Raw genomic sequence first — 20,500 nt, 5'->3', positions numbered from 1 at the left:
TCACTCTCTGAAGGGAGTGCAGATGGCCATTACAGCAAAGTGGATTTTGTGTCCAAGGTGACGAGCCCAAATATCAGGGTTTTCCTAGTTTTTCCCTAGGACTGATGTTCAGAGCAAAGCCTTCTCTGGCCCAAAAAAGCTTTCGTGAAAAAGAGGAAAAAAGTCAAATAGCTTTTTTTTATGTGGTACTTCTCGGCCATTTATATACTCTATGAATCACCAAGAAGAGAATTTAGATGGAAGCTTTTCTAAGCTTGAGTACGAAACACTTAGGGGACCCTTTGTTCTCAGAGCCCTGGGCTTTGAGCACAATGGGAAGGGCTGATGGGGTCCAGAGCCTCTCCACCTCTGCTTGCTTTTTGATGGAGTGTCTCATGTACTAAGGGGTTTTGGACTTGATCTAATGGAAAACCTTGAAGAGTTTTAAGTGGGGGAGTAACATTTGCATTTTAGGAAGAGTGTAAGCTGCAACGGATGGATGGATAGATGGGTGAAGAGAAGAACAGAATCAGGGAGTCCAATTAAGAGGTTGCTGAATGGTGGCAATGCAGGCAAAAAAATGATGGTTCAGGTCCTAGAACAGTGCCTGGAACACTAAATATTTGTCAAAACAGTGAGGAAAAATGAGTGTCCTAGGAGCCAAGAGACTCCGAAGCATTTCAAGGAGGAGGTAATCGAGAGTGTCATGCTGAAGAAAGATCAAGAAGTCTATGAATCAGAAAATGTCCATGTCTTTTTAAAGGAGGGAAAATTTTTAAGTGTCCCCTAGATTGAGCCACATGGTACTTTTAAGGTGACAGGTTGGGCTGAGTTTGGTGGAGGTGGCGATCAGAAGCCAGACAAAGTGGATGGACGTCAGGAAGAAGAGGCGAGAGCGCAGGAGCAGTCTGATGCGGCGCTCCTGCTATTCCTCAGTCAATGGAGCCGCCGCGGCCCACCTGGGTGAGCGCCTCCAGGACACGCGTCCTAAGCACGGCTATTCCGAGTGCAGGGGCTGTGCTCAAGGTATGGTTGCTAAAAAAAAAAGGCAAGCAGATATTTGTCCGGAACACAGAGTTGGCCAAATTCCGGGCTTGATCTGCGGGTTCAAGGAAGGATGAGGGTAGGGTTTGTGCCCACCGGCGTCAGAGCGGGACTACAAGTCCCATCATGCACCCTGTCCGCTGCAGCCTGAACCCCGCCTCCGGGGCTGCGGGCCGCACGGGGCTCCCACCGCTGGCCCCATTGAGAAACGTTTCAGGGTCCCCCTCAAGATGGCCTTGGCCGGCGCCCAAGTGGGCGTGTCCCCTGGAGGCCCCGCCCCCAGAACGCTTCTCCAATGGGGGCCGCCCTCGTGTCCATGGCGACGGCGGCGGCGGCGGCTGCCGGCTAGCGAAAGGAGGCGCCGCCGCCGCCGGGATCGCCCAGCTAGGAGTGAACCCCGGGGGGGGCGCGGGGGGAGCGGGCTCCCCCTCGCGATCGGCGGGGACAGCCAGTCCTGTGGAACAAGGAGGCGGTCCCCGAGCCCCAGCAACGCCCGAGAAGGAGCAGGAGGCGGGCGAAGGGCGGACGTGAGCGGCCAGCTGAGTCGAGCCCCGGGCCGCTAGAGGCGAACCCAGCAGCCCCTCCGCGCTCCTCGGAACCTCGGGTGGGCAGTGTCCGCCGGAGACTCCTCCTCCGCCGTTAGAGCCCAAGGGGTCTTAGCCACCGGTGCCTGGCCCCAGTGTGTACACATGGAGAAACTGAGTCATGGGACAGGGAAAAGGCCAGCCTAAGGGACTGTATCTGAAAAGCGAAGGTCCCCGCAGTGCTCCCAGCCATCCCCCATCCCATTCAAAAACAAAAAAGCTATGGTCATGGTCCCTGCCGGCTCTGTTCAGCTCCTGCATGCACCCCAGTGGGTTGTATGGAGTGATCTTGGATGACTGGGGCTTGTCAGAGAATCCAACATCTCATTGACCACGGCCCCCATTACCTACTTGGAAACATCCCATTCTGCAGTGGGATTATCCTCCTCTGAAGGATAACACCGTGAAAGTCCCTTGGGTGGATTCCTGCAGGCCTGGAGGGAGGTCTGATATATATTTCACTCCCGTCCTCTTCCCTCAGAATCTAAGAGGATGGAGCCAAGGACCTGTAAGACCAGTGAGTCAGAGGAAGAGTATGCTGAAGAAGAGGAATCAGAGGAGGAGCGTGTTAAAGGGGAAGCTGCCATCCCTTCTAACCCTTCTCAGCGGGCACTCTCAAAGGCTGACTGCAAGCCATTTGGGAATGGAGTGCCCCTATCCATTGTAGCCAAGAAAATTCCCAAGAAAATCATTGCTCCGAATGACACAGATGACTTAGAAGTTGGAAAGAGAAAGAGAAGGCGGAAACGCAGGTAACCGTTCCCTGGACCCCCTCACTTGCCCATCTCCAGAGAGTCACCCCCTGGCTTCCCTGCAGCAGTTTGGGGTGCTGGGATCCAAGTCTTCCCTTTAGTCTGCAAAAGAGGACAGGGATTACGGGAGCATCACTAACCTTTTGGTAAGCCAAAAGCAAACAAAATTCAGAACCCTTTGGGTTGGGTTAATTTGGAATTTCAGCACATTTATATCATCCTGGTCTTTCCTTTAGTGGTTTCTAGAGAAAACGAGTTGTATTATGAATTTGTTGGGTATCTCTTCATTTGGGTGCCCCGCAGCCCAGGGTCTGTCCTCTCCCACTCTGTCTGATTTCTGCTATTCCTCCATTCCAGACCCCTGGCCATCAACCTGACCAACTGCAAGTATGACAGTGGTAAGTGCCTGGCTCATCACACACCACTGCATAAGAGGGCGCCTACAGCTGTTGTTTTTCCTCTGGGGATGGTCCTCCAATCGGGTTCCCATCCCCCTGGATCTGGTTAGGCTGGCCTGTCACCTGCACTGAGCCCCTTGGCTCAGCTACTGGCAATTGAGACATCACTGTTCCAGTTACCTTAGTGGGAGGGTAGGAGTTTGTCACAGATTTTGGAAGGGCCCCAACAGCCTCATGAACTTGGAATTGTCACGTGGTAGTTAAACTGCAGAGCTAAGAACCGTCTTCCTCGTCAAGCTGCATCACTGGCTTCCCTTTCTCCACAGTGCGTCGGGCAGCCCAAATGTGTGGCCTGAAGGAAGTGGGGGAGGACGAAGAGTGGACCGTGTACTGGACAGACTGCTCTGTCTCACTGGAACGAGTCATGGAGATGAAGAGGTTTCAGGTACAACCTCCTGGCCCAAGATCCTAAAGGGGCTGTGGCCTCAGAATGACTACTCCCACCCTTCTGCCCAGGCACCCGAGGCTGCTGCCCTGTGTGGCTATACCCCTGTGCAGAGCAGGAAACGCCATGGCCAGGGTCTTCTGCTCCGATGGAAATATTCTCCTCTTGGGTCTCTGGAACTTCTCTTATCTGAAGGAGTGTCTGCTGGGCACATCCTATCTCAATATTTGCTGTTTGCCTTGAGGCACATGTGCCCGGCTGGCCCCCTCCAGGGCATGTGAGTCCATCTTAGGGGAAAGGCTGAGAGGCAGCTTTGGAGCTAACAGCAGAGCGAGCTGAATGATCCAGCCTTCTAAGCTGCCTAGCCTAGCACCCCACACTCATGAGGAGTCAGTGTGGGGTCCTGCATGGCAGCAAGAAAGATGGACCAGGGTCCACAAGACAAACCAAACTTCTCCATGGTATTTTTGTTATTCTCTAACTGGGTCTTTGTGGTGGTTAGCAATAAAATAATTAAAAAGGGTCTGCAAGGTTATTTTGAGGGGAAGCTACGAAGGGAGTTGAGGAGACTATAACCTGTCCCACAACAAGTCATGGGACAACAGCCAGAAAGAGACAGAGAGAGAGAGCTAGAAGCACTCAAGAAGCCCCAAAGAAGGGGCATGCATGGAGCACTTGTAAGATGAGGGTAACAATAATTAACAGCATTGATTGAGGGCTTGCTGTATGTCAGACACTGTGTTAAGTGCATTTACATTCTTACCTCATTAAATCCTCAAAAACAACGCTGAGTGGTGGATACTCCTTTGTTAAGAAGACACCAAGGCTCAGAAATACCAACTTCACAGAGCTAGCGAGTGAGAAAGCCAGTGAGAGAGCACTGACCCATCCTGAGATGCTGCCTCCCCGTGCTGAGGACAGAGCAGTGGGGGTTTCCAGCAGGCTGCAGGGCAATGCCATGCCCTTTGAGGGTGCCGTGGTCGTGCATTCCCTGGGGCTGGTTCCTTATTTTCTCTTCTCTTTTGGGAAAGGTTTTCTCATTTGCTTTGTGCTATCACGTACCAATTATTCTGATAGGACTAGCCCCTGGTGGTCTGAGGGATCTTATAAGGTGGCTAGAAGGCCCAAGGTCCTGGCTGGCCTTCTCACTGCCCCTAGCCTCGGTGCGCATGTGTGTTTTGGGGAAAGGCCAGGCAGGGGTCTCACCGGTCTTAGGTAACCTTCCTTTTCTCCCCTGGGGTGCTAGGTACAGTGTTTACCTCCACTGTGACTTCTACCTTGACCTTCCCAGTCCTTCTCCACTGCCTCCTGGGAGTCCCAGGCCCCAGGAACTGCTGCTTGCTCTGTGGGGTAGTATAACCAACTGGCTGTGTTTCAGAAAATCAACCACTTCCCTGGCATGACAGAAATCTGCCGCAAAGATCTGCTGGCTCGGAACCTCAACCGCATGCAGAAACTCTATCCTACTGAGTACAACATCTTCCCCCGCACCTGGTGCCTCCCTGCAGAGTGAGTGAGCCTGGCTCCCCAGGCTGAGGTACTGGGGAAGGAAGGAGTTCCCTCCAGACTCCGGCCTCATGGCCTAGAACCTCTCAGGAGGACGGAAGGGGAAGGACCGTTTCAGCTGGGTCAAAGCAAAGTAGCTCTGAGACTGAGTGCTCCAGGAAGAGCACGGACTGGATGGCAGGGAACACCCAACAGGGCCGTGGGCTAGCCGTGATGCACAGAAACCTTCTGACCAGCCCCTCTCTACACACAGCTATGGGGACTTCCAGTCCTACGGTCGTCAGCGAAAAACTCGCGCTTATATCTGCAAGCCAGACAGTGGCTGTCAGGGACGTGGCATCTTCATCACCCGAAACCCCCGGGAGATCAAGCCAGGAGAGCACATGATCTGCCAGCAATACATCTCCAAGGTGAAGGGCGCCTCAGGACCGCCAGGCCCCTCAGCCAGCACCGGGGGCCTCGTCTCTCCCGAAGCCGGGGAGGAGGCCAGTGTTAGGTTTCTGCCCTTCCGATGTCCCGTTACCCTGCAGGCAGCATGGAGTCATGGGTCCAAGCCAGCCTGCCTGGGTTTGAATCTGAGTTTTTCCATTTCCTAGATGTGTGATTTTGAGCAAATTTCTTACCCTTTCTGTGCCTCAGTGTTCTCACTTGTTAATGGGAATAATAACAGTAACTACTTTATACGGTTATTGTGAAAATTAAATGAGTTATTATGTATTTGAAGCACCTAGAATAGTGCGTGGTACATAGTAAGCACTTCAAAAGTGTCATTATTTCTCCCTGGCGGGTTTGCGTGCCCTCAGCCCTTCCTCATTGATGGCTTCAAGTTTGATATGCGAATCTATGTCCTGATCACATCCTGTGACCCACTTCGGATCTTCATGTATGAGGAGGGCCTGGCCCGCTTTGCCACCATGCCCTATGTGGAGCCCAGCCACAGCAACCTGGTAAGGGCCCAGCCAGCGGCCCTGGGGGCAGGGCGGCACCCTCTTCTCCTCCACTGCCATGAGGCTGAGGGTCTATGGGGAAAGCAGGCAGAGAGGCTTGTCACACAGCTAGCCTGTCACCTGTGAATAGGGAATGAAGCCAGTAAGCGCCTCAGCCCCTGGCTGGGGGAACAGCATTGGTGGGTGGTGACTGCGGAAGGTCATCCCTGGAGGAATGGCACACCCTCTTCCCCAGGAGCTCACAGGACAGTCCTCCAGTGAAGAGGGACAGGAGACAAGCAGTCCTGGGGAGGGGTGGGTAATCCAAAGCCAGGGAAGTGCTGGAGAGCTGCATGGAAGCAGTCTGAGACCACAGGGCCATCTCTTCCCAGGATGATGTCTGCATGCACCTGACCAACTATGCTATCAACAAACACAACGAGAATTTTGTCCGGGACGATGCTGTGGGCAGTAAGAGGTACTCTCTACTCTGTTTTCTCCTAATTCTTCTCCCCTTAGCCCCAGTCTCAGCAGCCCATGAAAGCGAGCTGGTTCTTGGGATGCTAATTGCTCAGGAAAACTCAAGCTTTACAGACCGACCCTTGTTCTGTGCCTGACCTCTAAGTGTAGCCCCACACCCCACCCTGATGACTAGGCCCTGCTCCACGCTGCTCGCAGCCCTTTAAAGCACAAGGAGCCCTGGCAGGGAATTGGGGTTAGTATTAGGGAGTCTCCTGCAGCCCGTCCCCACTGGCACAGAAACTGGTCTTCCTCTGAGCACTGGGCCTCACAGGAAGCTGTCGACACTCAATGCCTGGCTGCGAGAGCACAGCTACGACCCCCGAGAGCTGTGGGGGGACATCGAGGACATCATCATCAAAACCATCATCCCGGCCCATTCTGTTCTTCGCCACAACTACCGAACCTGTTTTCCCCAATACCTGAGTGGAGGTACATGTGCCTGTTTTGAGATCCTTGGTTTTGACATCTTGCTGGACCACAAGCTGAAGCCCTGGCTGCTGGAGGTGAGGATTATCTCCTGGGCTTTGCGTAACCAAGGTCCAGAGGCCTTCCTGAACAGGACACCTGGGGTAGGAGTGCACTGAGGCAGAGAATGGGGGACGCGGCAGCACTGGGATGGGTGGGAACCGACAGAAGGCATATGATTTCTACACTTTTGACCTGCTGAGTCAAATCCTGGTGGTCTCTGGCCTCCACTCAGGAATCCAGGTTTTGGATCCCAAGTGCTCTTCACCTAAGCCTTGCCTTTAAGGACACTCTCTGTAGAGTCAGGCTAGCTGGTTTGCTCTCGCCAGCCTGTGCATGGGAGCGATCTCTGTGGCAGAGTCTGTGGCCTTGGATGTCAGAACATCCAGCCTCCTTGACTGAGGCCTCTGGAGGGGGATGTCTCTCCTAGACCCTCCAGGTACTCTGCTGAGACCACCACCTGCTCAGGTGTCCAGGAAGGGGGTGGATAATGACTCCTCCTGGCAGGTAAACCACTCTCCAAGCTTCACCACGGACTCACGGCTTGATCGAGAAGTGAAGGATGCACTTCTCTGTGATGCCATGACCCTTGTCAACCTCCGGGGCTGTGACAAAAGGAAGGTGATAGAGGAGGACAAGCGGCGAGTCAAGGAGCGGCTTTTTCAGTGCCATCAACAGCCACGAGAAGCCAGGTGCTCCAGGTGTCTGATGTGTGTTTAGTTGCGCAACTTGTCTTCTTTGTTATCACTTTCCTGAGAATGAAAGTCCTCCTCTGGATGGAGAAGGCAGCCTGGGGCTGATGAGCTCTTAAAAACATCTTTTCTGCATAGATAAAATGTCACATATCATAGATAATATGTTCAAAATTCAAAAGATACAGTGAATAGCGTCTCTCCTACCCTTCTTCAGCTACTCAGTTTTCCTCTCTGGAGCCAGTCAATGTTCCTAGGGCCATGTGTATACGTTCACAAATAGTTAATACATGTGTACTCATACAAATTTTTTTCTCCTTTTATCTACCCAGACAGTAGCATAAATTTCATACTCTGTGCATCCCACTTAGCAATGTATCTTAGAGCTATTTCATATCAGCACATAAAGAGCTTTATGTGGTTTGATTAGCTGGTTTTTCTTTTAAACAAAGCTCCTCTAGAAACCATTTGCTAAGAAAGTTTATAAAATGAAACACAGAAAAAAGTTTAGTCATTCAATAATAGAGGATTGTTGAAATCAACATTGTTTACTTACTGTTGTTTTAATTGTAAGATGGGTCCCAAATATGGTCGTTTCTTGTGACACTAAATTACAATTTGTTAATGATACATAAAAATGAATTGGAGTAGATTTAGGATTATTCCTATAATCACATCCCTCTTCTCCATTTGCAATGCAATACGCCAGGCCAGTGTGTATTTGATCCGCCATGATATCTTGAGGGCCTGGCACACAGTACGCACTCAAATGTTTGTGCAAATGGAGGTGAAGTAGAACTGTAAATACCCTGGAGATTCCCACGAGATAGGATCGTGCACGTGGCTGTTATGTATCATGTCTTTCAATGGGGAAGAAAGGTTGAAAACTACTGGACTTAATAAACAAAAGTACAGTCATACACTAGAATACTAGATACCCATTTAAAATGTTGTTGTATGACCTCATTTTCATCTAAAACAAGAAAGGCAGGAATAAAGAAAGAGTAAGGTAGTGAGTAGCAGAGCCAGGATCCCAACTCAGGAGGTCCCACCCAGGAGACCCTGCTCATAGCCACCGTGCTGACTGCATAGCAAGATTAGGGAAGGTTTCAGCTTTTTGCTCTTCTAAATTTTTCTGTAATTAACATATGTTACTTTATAATCAGAAACCTAACAGATTATGATAACTTGGAATGCTAGCTTACGAGTGGACCCCCCAGCCCTTAAGATGAAAACTAGGTTTCTGGAAGTCAAGCCTATTTTCATGTCTATGCACAGGTGGGACTGGCCACAGATGGGCTTGGCAGCTTTCACAAGGGCAGGGGCCCAAAAGGCCAGGAAGCTGGCGGGAGGTTCTTAAAGCCTTAGCCAGCCCTCCTGTCCCTCCTCACAGTCCTCCCCTCACACACGCTGACCTGGGTTTCCATAGGCGAGAACAAACTGAATCATCCCATGTAGCGATGCTGGACCAGGAACACTATGAGGATACCCACCTTGGGGGATACCGGCGGATCTACCCTGGGCCGGACACGGAGAAGTATGCACCCTTCTTCAAACACAATGGCTCCCTCTTCCAGGAGACTGCTGCTTCCAAGGCCAGAGAGGAGTGTGCCAGGTAGCTTGCCCTGCACTCTCCTCTGTCCATGCGGGTGGAGGCAACTCCTGAAGCTGAATTGCTCCCCAGCAGGGTGGAGAGGAAGCCCAACACTTGAGGAAAGTGCAGTGGAGTTATCAATTCTATCAGATTCTTAATGACTCAGTTTAGTAGGTTTCCCATCTTCCCCCTCCTTCCTCTCCCATCAGTCCCCAAAACAGATCATAATTTCCTACTCTTTCCCCAGCCCCATTTCTTCTTTCTCCCCTTCTCCCCCAAACAATTTCTCCAGTGTCTGAAGCTGCTGTGTCTTGTCAGGCAACAACTGGAAGAGATCCGCCTGAAGCAGGAACAGCAGGAGACCTTGGGCAGTAAGAGGCGAAAGGAAAACAAAGACCAGAACCAGGGTGAATCAGCCGGTGAGAAGAGCCGGCCCAGGCCCAGGCTCCGGGGCGTTTCTACCCACTTGGCTTACAGCATCCGGAACCAGGAGAAAGAGGTGTCAGGGCTTTTGTGGCTTTTGCCTTTCTGCAGGAAAATGGGTTGGGACTACTAGAGAAGGGAATCTCTGCTGTCCTCTCCTCTTGCACGGCAGAGAGGAGTTCCTAATGAGTACCTTGAATCTGACCTTTTGGAAGAGGAGGTGAGAGAATGGATAGCAAAGGGACCCTTCCACTAGAGTCAGGGAAAGGATGGAGGTAGAGGGGGCAGGAGACCCGCAGTCATCCTTGTTGGTGGTTTGGGATTGATCCTAGGAGAGCTTCCATTCATCTCTCACATACCTTGTAGCTGCTACCAGTACACCTGGACACCATGCAGCCCCAAGATATTGTGGAAGAGGAGGAGCTGGAGCGGATGAAGGCCCTGCTACAAAGGGAGAATCTCATCCGTAGCCTGGGTATTGTAGAGCAGCTCACCCGCATGCTGCACCCTACCCAACGGGGCCAGAGAAAACTTCATGAGTATTGGGTGAGCGTCCCTACGCAGCCTCTCACAGAACAAGGGAACAAGGGCTGTACCAATACAAGGTGGTGGCCGCAGCACAGGAGGCTAATGTGATGGTATCTGGCAGTGGAGCCTGGGAAGGTGGTGTATGCTGGGCCTTGGGAAAAGGTCTGTTGGTTCCTTTTGCATCTGTTCCCAAGCTCCCTTGTTCTTAGTAATGACATCCAGCAAAGTGCAGCTCCCAGCCTTCTCACTTACAAGAGACTTGTTCTCTGTATTCCTGTCTTACAATAACTCCAAACTCGTGACTGACAAATAACAAGGCCACCACCCTCAATGGCCTCTGTGTAATCTCTCCCTAGCACTGCCAGTGCCGTGGCTCTAACAGGATATGAGTAAACAGTCTTGGGCCAACAAAACAGCTGCCGCATTCACTATTCCCTGGGCTAGGAGCAGACCTGTTGGGTCCCCTGTTTTTGTTGAGCCCCAACGGAGTAACAGTTAAATAGTGGCTATGGTCTAGATTTTTCCATTACCTATGTCTTACACCACTCCATCCAGCCTCACAAAAAATGTGGTAAGGGGCTGCTCTTCTCCTCTAGCCTAGATTTCACCAGGACGGGCTGGGCAGTCAAGAACTGCATTCTGTGAATCTGGTCCCATTGGTCCTCCTGAGAAGGGTCACCAAAGAGCAGGGCCCTCCTCATTTCCTGCATCCAGTTCGGCCCCACGAATTGATCCCCAGGATCTTAGGGCCACTGTCAAGCATGAATGCTGCAGTTCCACATCATTCCCAGTGCCATCTACAGCCCAAGAACTTCAACTGGATAAGAGATCCAGCAACCATCGGCCCTTGTTCATTGTCAGTGAAGAAATCTGGAAGGCGCTATTTTCCCAGCGCCAGAGTCAGGCTAACTAGGCGTAAGTATGCAAAACTGGCTTCGGTCCCTCTGACTTGTGTAAATTCCCCCTGGCTAATATTACAGCTGGGATGCTCCCCGAATATAATATGGCACTTCCAGCAAGTGTGGGAAGGGGTGGGGGGATAGAGGACCCATTTATTTACCTCCTTCTATGTACTAGACCCTGGTGACAGAAATGGCAGAAATACAGTCCCAGCACTCGACACACGGTTAACAGGGAAAGGGACAAGTAAACACAGCAATCACAACAGTGTGGTAAACACGCTGGAGGGAAGCATGGCATGCCACTGCCCTGTGTTGGTAATTGGCAAAGGTTGGGAAAGAGGTGAGCAAATCTCTTCCGTGAGTACCAACTCCGGGGCACCCATGTTTCCACTGCAGAAGGCCAAGCCAGCAGAAGGCTAGAAGCCATAAACCGAGCCCTGGCGGGATCAGTGCCATCCTCTTTGACCCCGAAGCAGGGCTATCTTCTGCAACCAGAAAGAGTGGCAAGTGGCTCATGGCCTGAACGCACCTTGCCCTCCATGGCAGACTCTGAACCCAGAGCAGCCAAGGCCCGGGACCTGCCCCTCTGCCCTGCCTCCGCCCCCCTGCTGCAGCGCACCACTGCACTCCTCGACATCATCCACCACAGGTAAATGCAGGAAGCCAGCCCAGTGCTCAACCTGTCCTGGAGAAATCCCCGAGGATTCCACAGGGGCAAAGGGCCTCCAATCTTTGCTAAATGAAAGACTGCCACCAAGCTGCAGTTTGAAGAGCTCTGGCCAGGAACCCTGTCTGCCTAAGGCAAAATGCAAAGACACCGACAATTCCTCAATACCCTAAGATTATTTTTGGATCGGTAAAGACTAAAAGATGAAGAGGAACCAGGGCCGGCCGGGCGCTCGTCTTCGCCCTTCAAACTTTGGCTTGGATTTCCCGCTGGGTGATGGGTCTGAACCCCGGGTGCGGCCCGGGTCTGGTCGCCACGCCGGCGGCCAGGAGCCCCTTTCCCGGAGAAGCCGAGTGCCCGAGGCACCGGGCTGTGGCCGTCGGAGGACCGCCGAGGGGACGTCCTTCCCGCCGCCGTGGTGGAGACAGGCCGGCCTGGGAGGCCGTTGGGACGGAGGGGCGGCTCTTGGCAGCTGAACCCGTCTTTTCATTAAAGTTTATGCCGTTTTGCAGGAGCGTCCTCTCCCTCATTGCGGTCCTCCCGTTTCAGGGAAGCCCCTTCACAGTGACATCCGGGAAGGGCGGGCGGCGGGGGCGGGTCAAGCCCGGATGTCCCGCCCTCGGCCGGAAGCGGGAAAAGACGTGCGACGTCTACTTCCTTCGCGCCCCTCCCACTTCCGGCCCCGCCCCCCAGCTTCCGGCGCCGTCGCGCTTTGGCCTTCTGAGGGCTATTTGTCGACATGGCGTTGGTTCTTAGCTTGTTGCTGGGCGGACGTGTCCGTGCTGCCGTCGCTCGCTGTGGGTTCGCGACCCGGGGGGTGGCGGGCCCGGGCTCCGTGGGCCGCGAGCCGGACCCCGATTCCGACTGGGAGCCGGAGGAGCGGGAGCTGCAGGAGGTGGAGAGGTACCGGCTCCCTCCTGGGCCCTCGGCCTGAAGCAGGGTTTCGCGCCCCGGCGCTCCAGGCCGCGCCCCTTGGCGCCGGGCGTCCTGCCGCCGCACCAGCCGCGCGCGGCCCTTGTTTCTTAGCCGTTGTCAGGGGCGCAGGGGCAGGTGTGCGGGTCCCTTCACCAGTGACGTGTTTCATCCCCCGTTTAGAAAGTTCAGCGTGCTTACGGGCTGTCGCCGTTCAGGTGTTAGGATTCTGGGGCGGTGCAGCGAGCAGGTCAAAGAGCAGGGGGCTGGGCGCTCCGTGACTTAGCCTGAGGCTCTTCAGCCACCCGTCTGCCTCCCACGCATGGCTCCAGCCGTTGGTTCTCTCCTCCAGCACCCTGAAACGACAGAAGAAAGCCGCCCGGTTCCAGAAAATTCGGAGGCAAATGGAGGCACCGGGTGCCCCGCCCAGGACCCTGACCTGGGAAGCCATGGAGCAGATCAGGTAAGACCCGGGGTGGTTTGGTTCTGCTGTGAGGAGAAGTGAAGCATCCTGGGGCCTAGAGCGTTGTTTCTCCGTTTTGTTTTACTTTTTTTATCGCTTACGATTTCGAAAAGAAAAGTATAGTAATATAACGAACGTCTGTAAGGCCATCATCTAGATTTAATAGTTTTTAAGGTGACATAGTTGGTTCATTTTTGCTGAAATTTTAAAATAGTAAATTGCAGGTATCAGACGTTTAACCCGTAAAATATAGTGGATCATGATCTTCTTTGGTTTTTTACGTTTTTATTTATCTTATTTTTTTTGGCATTTTTTTCCAAGTGATTTTATTGAGATCATAATGGTTTATAACATTGTGTGATTTCAAGTATACGTTATTGTTTTCAATTTCTGAATACACCTCATCGTGCTCACCCCTAGTAGTCTAATTTTTTTTTTTTTGAAGATTGGCACCTGAGCAAACATATGTTGCCAATCTTCTATTTTTCTTCTTCTTCTTCTCCCCAAAGCCCCCTGGTACATAGCTGTATACTCTAGTTGTAGATCTTTCTGGTTGTGGTATGTGGGACTCCGCCTCAGCATGGCTTGATGAGCGGTGCCATGTTATCGTCCAGGATCCGAACCAGCAAAACGCTGGGGTGCGGAAGCCCTGCGAACTTAACCACTCAGCCATGGGGCCGGCCCCCCAGTAGTTTAATTTTTATCTATCACCATACATATGTGCCCCTTTATCGCTTTCGCCCACCCCCAAACGCCCTTCCCGTCTGGTAACCGCTAATTTGTTCTCTTTATCCATCCATTTGTTATCTTCCACATATGAGTGAAATCATGCAGTATTTGTCTGGATCATGATATTCTTAATCTAAGGTCCAGGGATGGGGGCTTCCGTGGTTATGTACACTTCTCTGAAGAGAGGATCCGTATCTTAGAAAACCTTAAGGAGACCCTGTAAAAAAATTTTTTTGTTTTGATAATACATTACATATGGTTCAAAATTAGAACGGTATAAGGTGGTGTACACATTGAGAAGTATTAATCCCAGCCAGTCTCGTGTAGGTACTATTTTTAATAGTTTTTTGTGCCTTTTTCCAGGTTTCATTATGCAAAAAGGACCAAATATGAATATAGATTTTTGTTTTCACGTCCTTAATCACAAACGGTAGAATACTGTAAATGCTGTTGTACATTTTTCTTTTTTCACTTCATGTATTCTACAGGTCTTTCTACTTTAAAAGAGAAAGCATCTCATTCTTTTTTATAGGAGTTGTAGTAAATCCTAGTTTATCTTTTACGATGAGTACTTGGGTTGTTTCCATTGACCTGTTATCACAAATTGTGCTCTAGTGAATGGTTTTGTATACACATCATTCCACATATTTGCCAGGTGTATTTATTTGTTGTATACATTCCCTGAAGTAGTGTTGCTGGGTCTGAGGGCAAATGGATTTGCATTTGGATAAATATTGCTAAATAGCCCTCCATAGGTTATGCACCGTTTTCCATTCCCATCAGAATGACTCTGGAATTGAGACTTAGAATAAAGGGGATTTTGTCGAGCTGGTTTTGTGAGCCTGTAGCACCTCTCTCTTGTCACCGTCCTCTCCTGTCTTGAACAATAGCTTTTTCAAACCTTCCAGCTTCCTACCTGTCACCTCTCCTTTTGTGGTCAGTGAATATCCTTTTACTTCAAAGAGAAAACAGGCTGTTAGGTAAGAACCCTCTGAGGCTTCTCTGTCTTCCTCCTTGCCTTCATTCTCAATCTTTTACTCCGCATCTCAGGAACTGGCAGCCCTTCACTTGTCTAGGGCCAATCCTCTGTGTGCTCTAGGTCAAATCCCTGCCTAATTCCTGAGGGACCTGCATCTGTCAACTTAAGGTTCTCCCTCATCCTTTTGTTCCCAGCTGGCTCCCTGGCTGTCCACCCTCGTTTGTTTGTTTTTTGATCACTACAATGAAACTTCTCCACAAATCCATCTGTGACTTCCCCAGTGCTAGGCATAACTGACGCTCTAGTCTTTAGCCTCCCTAACATTCCTGCAGCATTTGACCTTATAGTCTCCTTTCTTGAAATTCTTCTCCCGTGACGCAGGGGACCACTCACGTCTGTTTCTAGGACCCCTTTTCTCAGTTTTCTTCCTGGGCACCCCCGTCTTCCTTCTGTATCTTAAGTATTGCTGTTTTTTAGAGTAGTGTCCTTCGTCCTTCATTGTCTTATCTCCCTGCATATTTCCCTGCCTGATGCCAGCCGCTCACCTGGCTTTAACCACCCCTGCTGTTGGCTTACGACTTCCAGGTCTGTCATCTCCAGTCCATGTTTTTCTTCTGAACTCTATATTCATCTGTGCTCTAGACGTCTCTCTTTTTGTTTGTTTGTTTTGTTTTGTTTTTTGAGGAAGATTAGCCCTGAGCTAACTTCTGCCAATCCTCCTCTTTTTGCTGAGGAAGACTGGCCCTGAGCTAACATCCATGCCTATCTTCCTCTACTTTATACGTGGCATGCCTGCCGCAGCATGGCGTGCCAAGCGGTGCCATGTGCGCACCCGGGACCTGAACCGGCGAATCCCGGGCGTCCGAGAAGCAAAATGTGCGAACTTAACCACTGTGCCACCGGGCTGGCTCCTAGACGTCTCTGTTTGGATGTCACACAGGTTCCCCAAACTCAACGTGTACAAAATGGAATTCATCCTTGTTCCTGGATAACTTGATTCTGCTGCTATTTTTGCTATAACTCTGAATGGTCCCACCAATCACCAAACCAAAATCCAGAATCTTGACCTCCTTCATCCCCTAATATTAGTCTCTTACCAAGTTCTACCATCAGGCCTTCCTAAAATATTTCTCAAGTTTGTTCCCTCCTCTGCTCTCATTGCCGCTCATTTCAGACTGCCTGGATGACTATGACAGCCTCTTGCCCTGTCTTTCCACCTCTAGCCTTGCCACTGAAAACTACCATTGCATTGAACTTCAGAATGAAAATTTGCTGATGGCGTTCCACTGGTTAAAATCGTTCCTTGGTCCACTGTTGCTTTGGGATAAACTCCAGAATCCTAAGCTTGACGTGATCTTGCTCCTGTCCTCACTGTCAGAGAAGTACAGCTGTTCCTAGCAAAGGTGATGTGCTTCTGCACTGCACATGCTGCTCACTCTATTGTCAATACCTTTGATCTCTTCCTCTCCTCCTCTCTGCCAGCTTATTACTCCTTTTCATCCTTGCAGACCAGCTCTAGTGTGGACTTCTTGAACAGTTCCTGGGCCATGGTGCAAGTGTTGTGATAGCCTGTCCCTGGGTCTCCCTCCTGGGTACTGTCACAGCATCCTCTGCTGTAACTCTTGGCACAGTGTTATAATATGTTAATGTACCTGTCTCCGTCACCAGATTGTGGTGGGAAGGACAGTCTTCATGCATCCCAGGATCTAACTTGGGCGCAGTGTGCAGTGGGAGGAATTTCAATTGCTCTGAAATAAGTGACCTGATGAACAGTGGTTTGGTGTTGCTGACGGCACACAGGAATGGAACACAGCCATTTAGTGGCACGAGATAGAGACTATGTTTGCAGTTTTCCCAAGCCCTGTTCTTTTCACATATTCATCACTAGTATTATCATTTAGCTATTCTGATAGGAGACTTCTTCACAATTTGAAAACCTGCTCCTTTTTTCCACAGGTATTTACATAAGGAATTTGCAGAGTCCTGGTCAGTTCCCAGGTTGGCTGAAGGCTTTGATGTCAGCACTGATGTTATCCGAAGGGTTTTAAAAAGCAAGTTTGTACCCACATTGGAGCAGAAACTGAAGCAGGATCAAAAAGTCCTTAAGAAAGCTGGGCTTGCCCACTCCCTCCGGCAGCTCCCTGGCTCTGGGGAGACCTCAAAGCTGCTTTCTGCAGGCCACTCTGTGTCAGGCCCTTTGCTGATGCCAAGGGGCGAAGCCTCATCCAAAGGCCAGGGTGACAGCACCTCTTTGAAAGTGATAGAATCAAACACTCACAGTACAAATAGACCAAGGAAACAGAAAGGGAGGAATAAAGGAATCCAGGTCGTGGAGGAGGAGAGCTTTGTGCCTGTTGCTGCAGCCCTGGGTCATCGGAGAGAGCTGCAGAAGTACTCCACCAGTGATCGTGAGGGCACCAGAGGAGCTGACAGTGACGGATTGCCAAGTGACAAGAAGCTAGGAGAATTCCAGACAGGGGAGCCCAGTGACCAGAACTTCAGCAGCAAAGTAGTGCAGAGGGGGCGAGAGTTCTTTGACAGTAATGGGAACTTCTTGTACAGAATTTGAGCTGGAACTTGGCTTGTGGAGATGCCATGTGAAACAGCAGGAAAAGTGGATTTGGAGCTGCCTGGTTTCTGCATATGGATTATCTGCCTTGGAATAGGAGGAAATGATGAGCCTGGAATGTGGGAGGCAAGAATTGCTTGGATTTGAATCTGACAAATGGCAGTGAACTTCACGGGGCAAATGCGTGTGGGGGCAGGGTGAGTGATGTGCTGGGTAGACCCCAGCTTCCTGGAGCGCTACTCCTGTCTGACCCATGTGGGTCTTTGGAGCTCCCCCTTCTTGCTTGGGCTCTCTGTAAGTTGAAACCAGCCTGTGTTGCATGTGTTGTTAGGAGTTTCTGTGATACCTGGAATATGTTTGGGAGGAAATGAAAAGTTTGCCTTCTGACCTCATTTACTTTTGGATTAATGAGTGCTAACAGTTCTGGAACTGCTTAGTCAGTTGATTGTTTTCATTATGTGCAAAATAAAGTAAAATGTGGCAGTCTGTGTTGATTGGTGCTCTCTGGGATGGGAGGGTTTACCTGTGAACTTGGAGAGTGAGAAGGGAAGAGGCAAAGGGTCCCTTATCATTAAACGTTGGGAGAGAGATGGGGCCAGATCAATCCCCAACAAAGAGCTCTGTGCAGATCGCCCTGCTCAGTAATGGATTTTGACAGCTGAAAACTGGACATTAGGGCCAGCCCGGTGGCACAGTGGTTAAGTTCGCATGTTCCTCTTTGGCAGCCCGGGGTTCACCGGTTCAGATCCGGGCTGAGGACATGGCACCGCTTTGCAAGCCATGCTGTGGTAGGCGTCCCACATATAAAGTAGAGGAAGATGGGCACGGATGTTAGCTCAGGGCCAGTCTTCCTCAGCAAAAAGAGGAGGATTGGCAGCAGTTAGCTCAGGGCTAATCTTCCTTAAAAAATAAATAAAAAATAAAATAATTTAAAAATAAGTAAATAAAAACTGGACATCAGGCCATCATCACTCGATGTAATGCAGTTTCTCTTTCTTTTAGTTGCTAGGGTTCTGAAAAAGATTGGGGTATGGAGGTTTGACCCAACAAAACCAGGCAAAGACTTTAGGGCCCTCAACATAATCCCCAGCCACTTTCAAAAGCTTAAGTTGTATCTTATTTTACAGTTTTTACAAGGGTGTTGTAGGCAAGAACAGATAATAGGCTCCTTTTACAAATGAGGCAGTCTCAAAGGTTTTTGGATGTGCCCAAGGCCACATGGCTGTTAGTGAGTGACAGCACTGCGACTTGAACCCAGGCTTGATCCTTAATCTAAAGCTTCTAAAATTCCAGGAATCTAGCATTTTAACAATTTACCAGCAAATATTGGTTGTTCAGAATTTAAATATCTGCAGGATGTTTAATGAAAACATTGATATTCCAAGCCTTGTCATTGATGTTCTGTTCATGAGTCTTGTTACTATTTCAAATGCCATGGGTAGCAATTACAGTATCATTGATTAATGGTTGTTTTTTTTTTCCTGAGGAAGATTAGCCCTGAGCTAACATCAATGCCAATCTTCCTCCACTTTGTATGTGGGTTGCCGCTACAGCATGGCTGATGAATGGTGTAGGTCCGTACCTGGGACCCAAACCCATGAACCCAGGCCACTGAAGTGGAGCACACCAAACTTAACCACTGTGCCACACGGCCAGCCCCTGATTACTGTTAAATTGAGCATTTGTTCAGAATAGAGAGCAAGGCCCTGCCACATGCCAGTCAAAGTTAGGGAATCCAGATTCTGATAATACACCAGTGGGCAGATAAGGCCCTTTTCACTGCTCTGTTGCTATCAGGTAGTTTATAATAAAAGCTAATCAGCACTTTTATGATTAAAAAATACGGTGATTTGTCATTAGAACATTTTAATCTTTTAAGAGGTGCAAGATGCTATTTGACTATTTAAATTTGCATTTCTTTTTTTTTTTTTTTAAGATTTTATTTTCCCTTTTTCTCCCAAAGCCCCCTGGTACATAGTTGTGTATTTCCAGCTGTAGGTTCCCCTACTTGTGGCATGTGGGATGATGCCTCAGCATGGCCTGATGAGTGGGGCCATGTCCGCACCCAGGATTGGAACCTGTGAAACCCTGGGCCACTGAAGCGCAGCACGTGAACCCAACCACTTGGCCACAGGGCTGGCGCCTAAATTTGCATTTCTAACTCCTGCAAATCATTTGACCATGCTCTTTCCCCAGTGAGCTAGGGAAAACTAGAAGCTGTTGATAAACTTGGTTGTGTTTTCCATTTGCCTCATCCTCTACCATCCTATTGCTCATTAAGCTTAAATCTTTTTTTATGCAAATACCAATCTAAGGCTTTTGCATTTACTGATTCTTTGTCCTCAGATTTTCACATGGCTAGCTACTTGTCATTCAGGTGTCAGATGTTATTTTCTCAGGCCTTCCTTAATCACCTGATGTAAAGCAGCTCTCTTCATGTTCCTACTATCACCACACCCTGTTTAATTTCCTCCAGTATTTGAAATATATTACTACTGGGGTTTTCTTTGTCATCATCTACCTTGTGCCCATTAGAATGTAGGCCCCGTGAGGGCAGGAGACCTGCCTTTTCATTGCTATAGTTCCAGCTCCCAAGGTAGATTTCAGTATTGGGTGAGTGAATGAAGAAATGGTTGGGGAACCTCATACCGGTCAGCTAGTCCACAATGGCAGAAAGGCCTGCCCTTTACCTTTGCCAGCCTACCCATCCAGACCTCAGCCAACAACAGGGCCTAAGCTTCCTCCAGATTGACCTGTTCTTGCTCTGTCCCATCAGTGCGTCTTGGGTCCTAACCCACCGAAACTGGTGTTTCAGGAAACTGCTCTCCCCACTCAGCCCAAGCTAGGAGGCTGGAAAGGGGCATGAGGGACTCACCCAGCCTGTGTTCCATCGGGCTGGGGGTCAGAGGACTCCATAGTGCCCTATCCCCAGGGAGTCCTGTTTCAGGACACCATGAAGGACTTTGACATCACACTGCATAAGATGGAGCTGTGCTTTAGAGCACAGGTGCAGCAGCAGATGAGAGGGCTCTGCCCCAGCTAGAGAGAAAGTAGCTGTGGGTGGAAGGGGCACCTTACAGCAACCTTGGGGCCAAGCCCAAGGGGTTGGCATATTGTACAACAGAAGGGACTTAGGTCCCTGTGCCCTGGAGGGTATGTGTTACTCATTTGCTCAGGGCAGCCTCCATCTCTCTGTGCAGCCGAGATTTGATCTAACTAAGGGGGGTGGGGGGTGGGGGGGTGGGGGGGGCGCGGAAGCTCACTATAAAATAGTGGATGAGCTCTTGAAGCCCAGTGTGAGCACAAAGTTTTTTGATTTGGGTTTTTTTTGTTTTTTGGGGTTTTTTTGCTTAATCCTGTATTATAGAATTTTTCAAACATGAAAATAGAATATTGTAATGCAATGAGCCCCTGTGTACCC

The 20,500-nt window shown here is 50.1% G+C and overlaps 2 protein-coding genes across 12 annotated transcripts; both read left to right on the top strand.

Annotated features, from left to right (window-relative positions):
* Positions 1-1,305: 1,305 nt before the first annotated feature.
* TTLL13 (tubulin tyrosine ligase like 13) lies at positions 1,306-11,934 on the top strand. 11 transcript variants are annotated; one of them, XM_070571170.1, is made up of 15 exons: positions 1,306-1,627; positions 2,089-2,359; positions 2,717-2,757; positions 3,084-3,202; positions 4,581-4,711; positions 4,962-5,118; positions 5,512-5,655; positions 6,027-6,112; positions 6,428-6,659; positions 7,129-7,313; positions 8,743-8,928; positions 9,226-9,406; positions 9,697-9,876; positions 10,455-10,773; positions 11,157-11,934. In XM_070571170.1, exons 2-15 carry the CDS (start codon positions 2,100-2,102, stop codon positions 11,411-11,413), a joined length of 2,478 nt encoding a protein of 825 aa, XP_070427271.1. In that variant the 5' UTR covers positions 1,306-1,627; positions 2,089-2,099; the 3' UTR covers positions 11,414-11,934. The 11 variants fall into 11 exon arrangements, with proteins under 11 accessions (XP_070427271.1, XP_008529973.2, XP_070427306.1 ...); XM_008531751.2 differs by having other exon boundaries at positions 1,321-1,627; positions 7,129-7,322; XM_070571205.1 differs by having other exon boundaries at positions 1,328-1,627; positions 8,743-8,850.
* A 173-nt stretch (positions 11,935-12,107) lies between these two features.
* On the top strand, positions 12,108-17,565 carry NGRN (neugrin, neurite outgrowth associated). The gene is made up of 3 exons (XM_008531753.2): positions 12,108-12,330; positions 12,692-12,802; positions 16,467-17,565. The coding sequence occupies exons 1-3, from the start codon at positions 12,167-12,169 to the stop codon at positions 17,077-17,079; spliced, it is 888 nt and encodes a 295-aa protein (XP_008529975.1). The 5' UTR covers positions 12,108-12,166; the 3' UTR covers positions 17,080-17,565.
* The last annotated feature ends 2,935 nt before the right edge of the window (positions 17,566-20,500 follow it).

This window comes from Equus przewalskii, chromosome 1, assembly GCF_037783145.1.
Source record: "Equus przewalskii isolate Varuska chromosome 1, EquPr2, whole genome shotgun sequence".
NCBI classification, from domain to species: domain Eukaryota; kingdom Metazoa; phylum Chordata; class Mammalia; order Perissodactyla; family Equidae; genus Equus; species Equus przewalskii.
Note: the sequence above shows the minus strand (reverse complement) of the source record. Positions and strands in the feature narration are given on the sequence as shown.

Coding starts and splice junctions, on each gene's coding strand:
- NGRN (XM_008531753.2), top strand. CDS start 12,167: ATGGCGTTGGTTCTTAGCTTGTTGCTGGGCGGACGTGTCCGTGCTGCC. Junction 12,331..12,691: donor GAGCTGCAGGAGGTGGAGAG/GTACCGGCTCCC, acceptor TCTCTCCTCCAG/CACCCTGAAACGACAGAAGA. Junction 12,803..16,466: donor GAAGCCATGGAGCAGATCAG/GTAAGACCCGGG, acceptor TTTTTTCCACAG/GTATTTACATAAGGAATTTG.
- TTLL13 (XM_008531751.2), top strand. CDS start 2,100: ATGGAGCCAAGGACCTGTAAGACCAGTGAGTCAGAGGAAGAGTATGCT. Junction 3,203..4,580: donor TGGAGATGAAGAGGTTTCAG/GTACAACCTCCT, acceptor GCTGTGTTTCAG/AAAATCAACCACTTCCCTGG. Junction 5,656..6,026: donor AGCCCAGCCACAGCAACCTG/GTAAGGGCCCAG, acceptor ATCTCTTCCCAG/GATGATGTCTGCATGCACCT.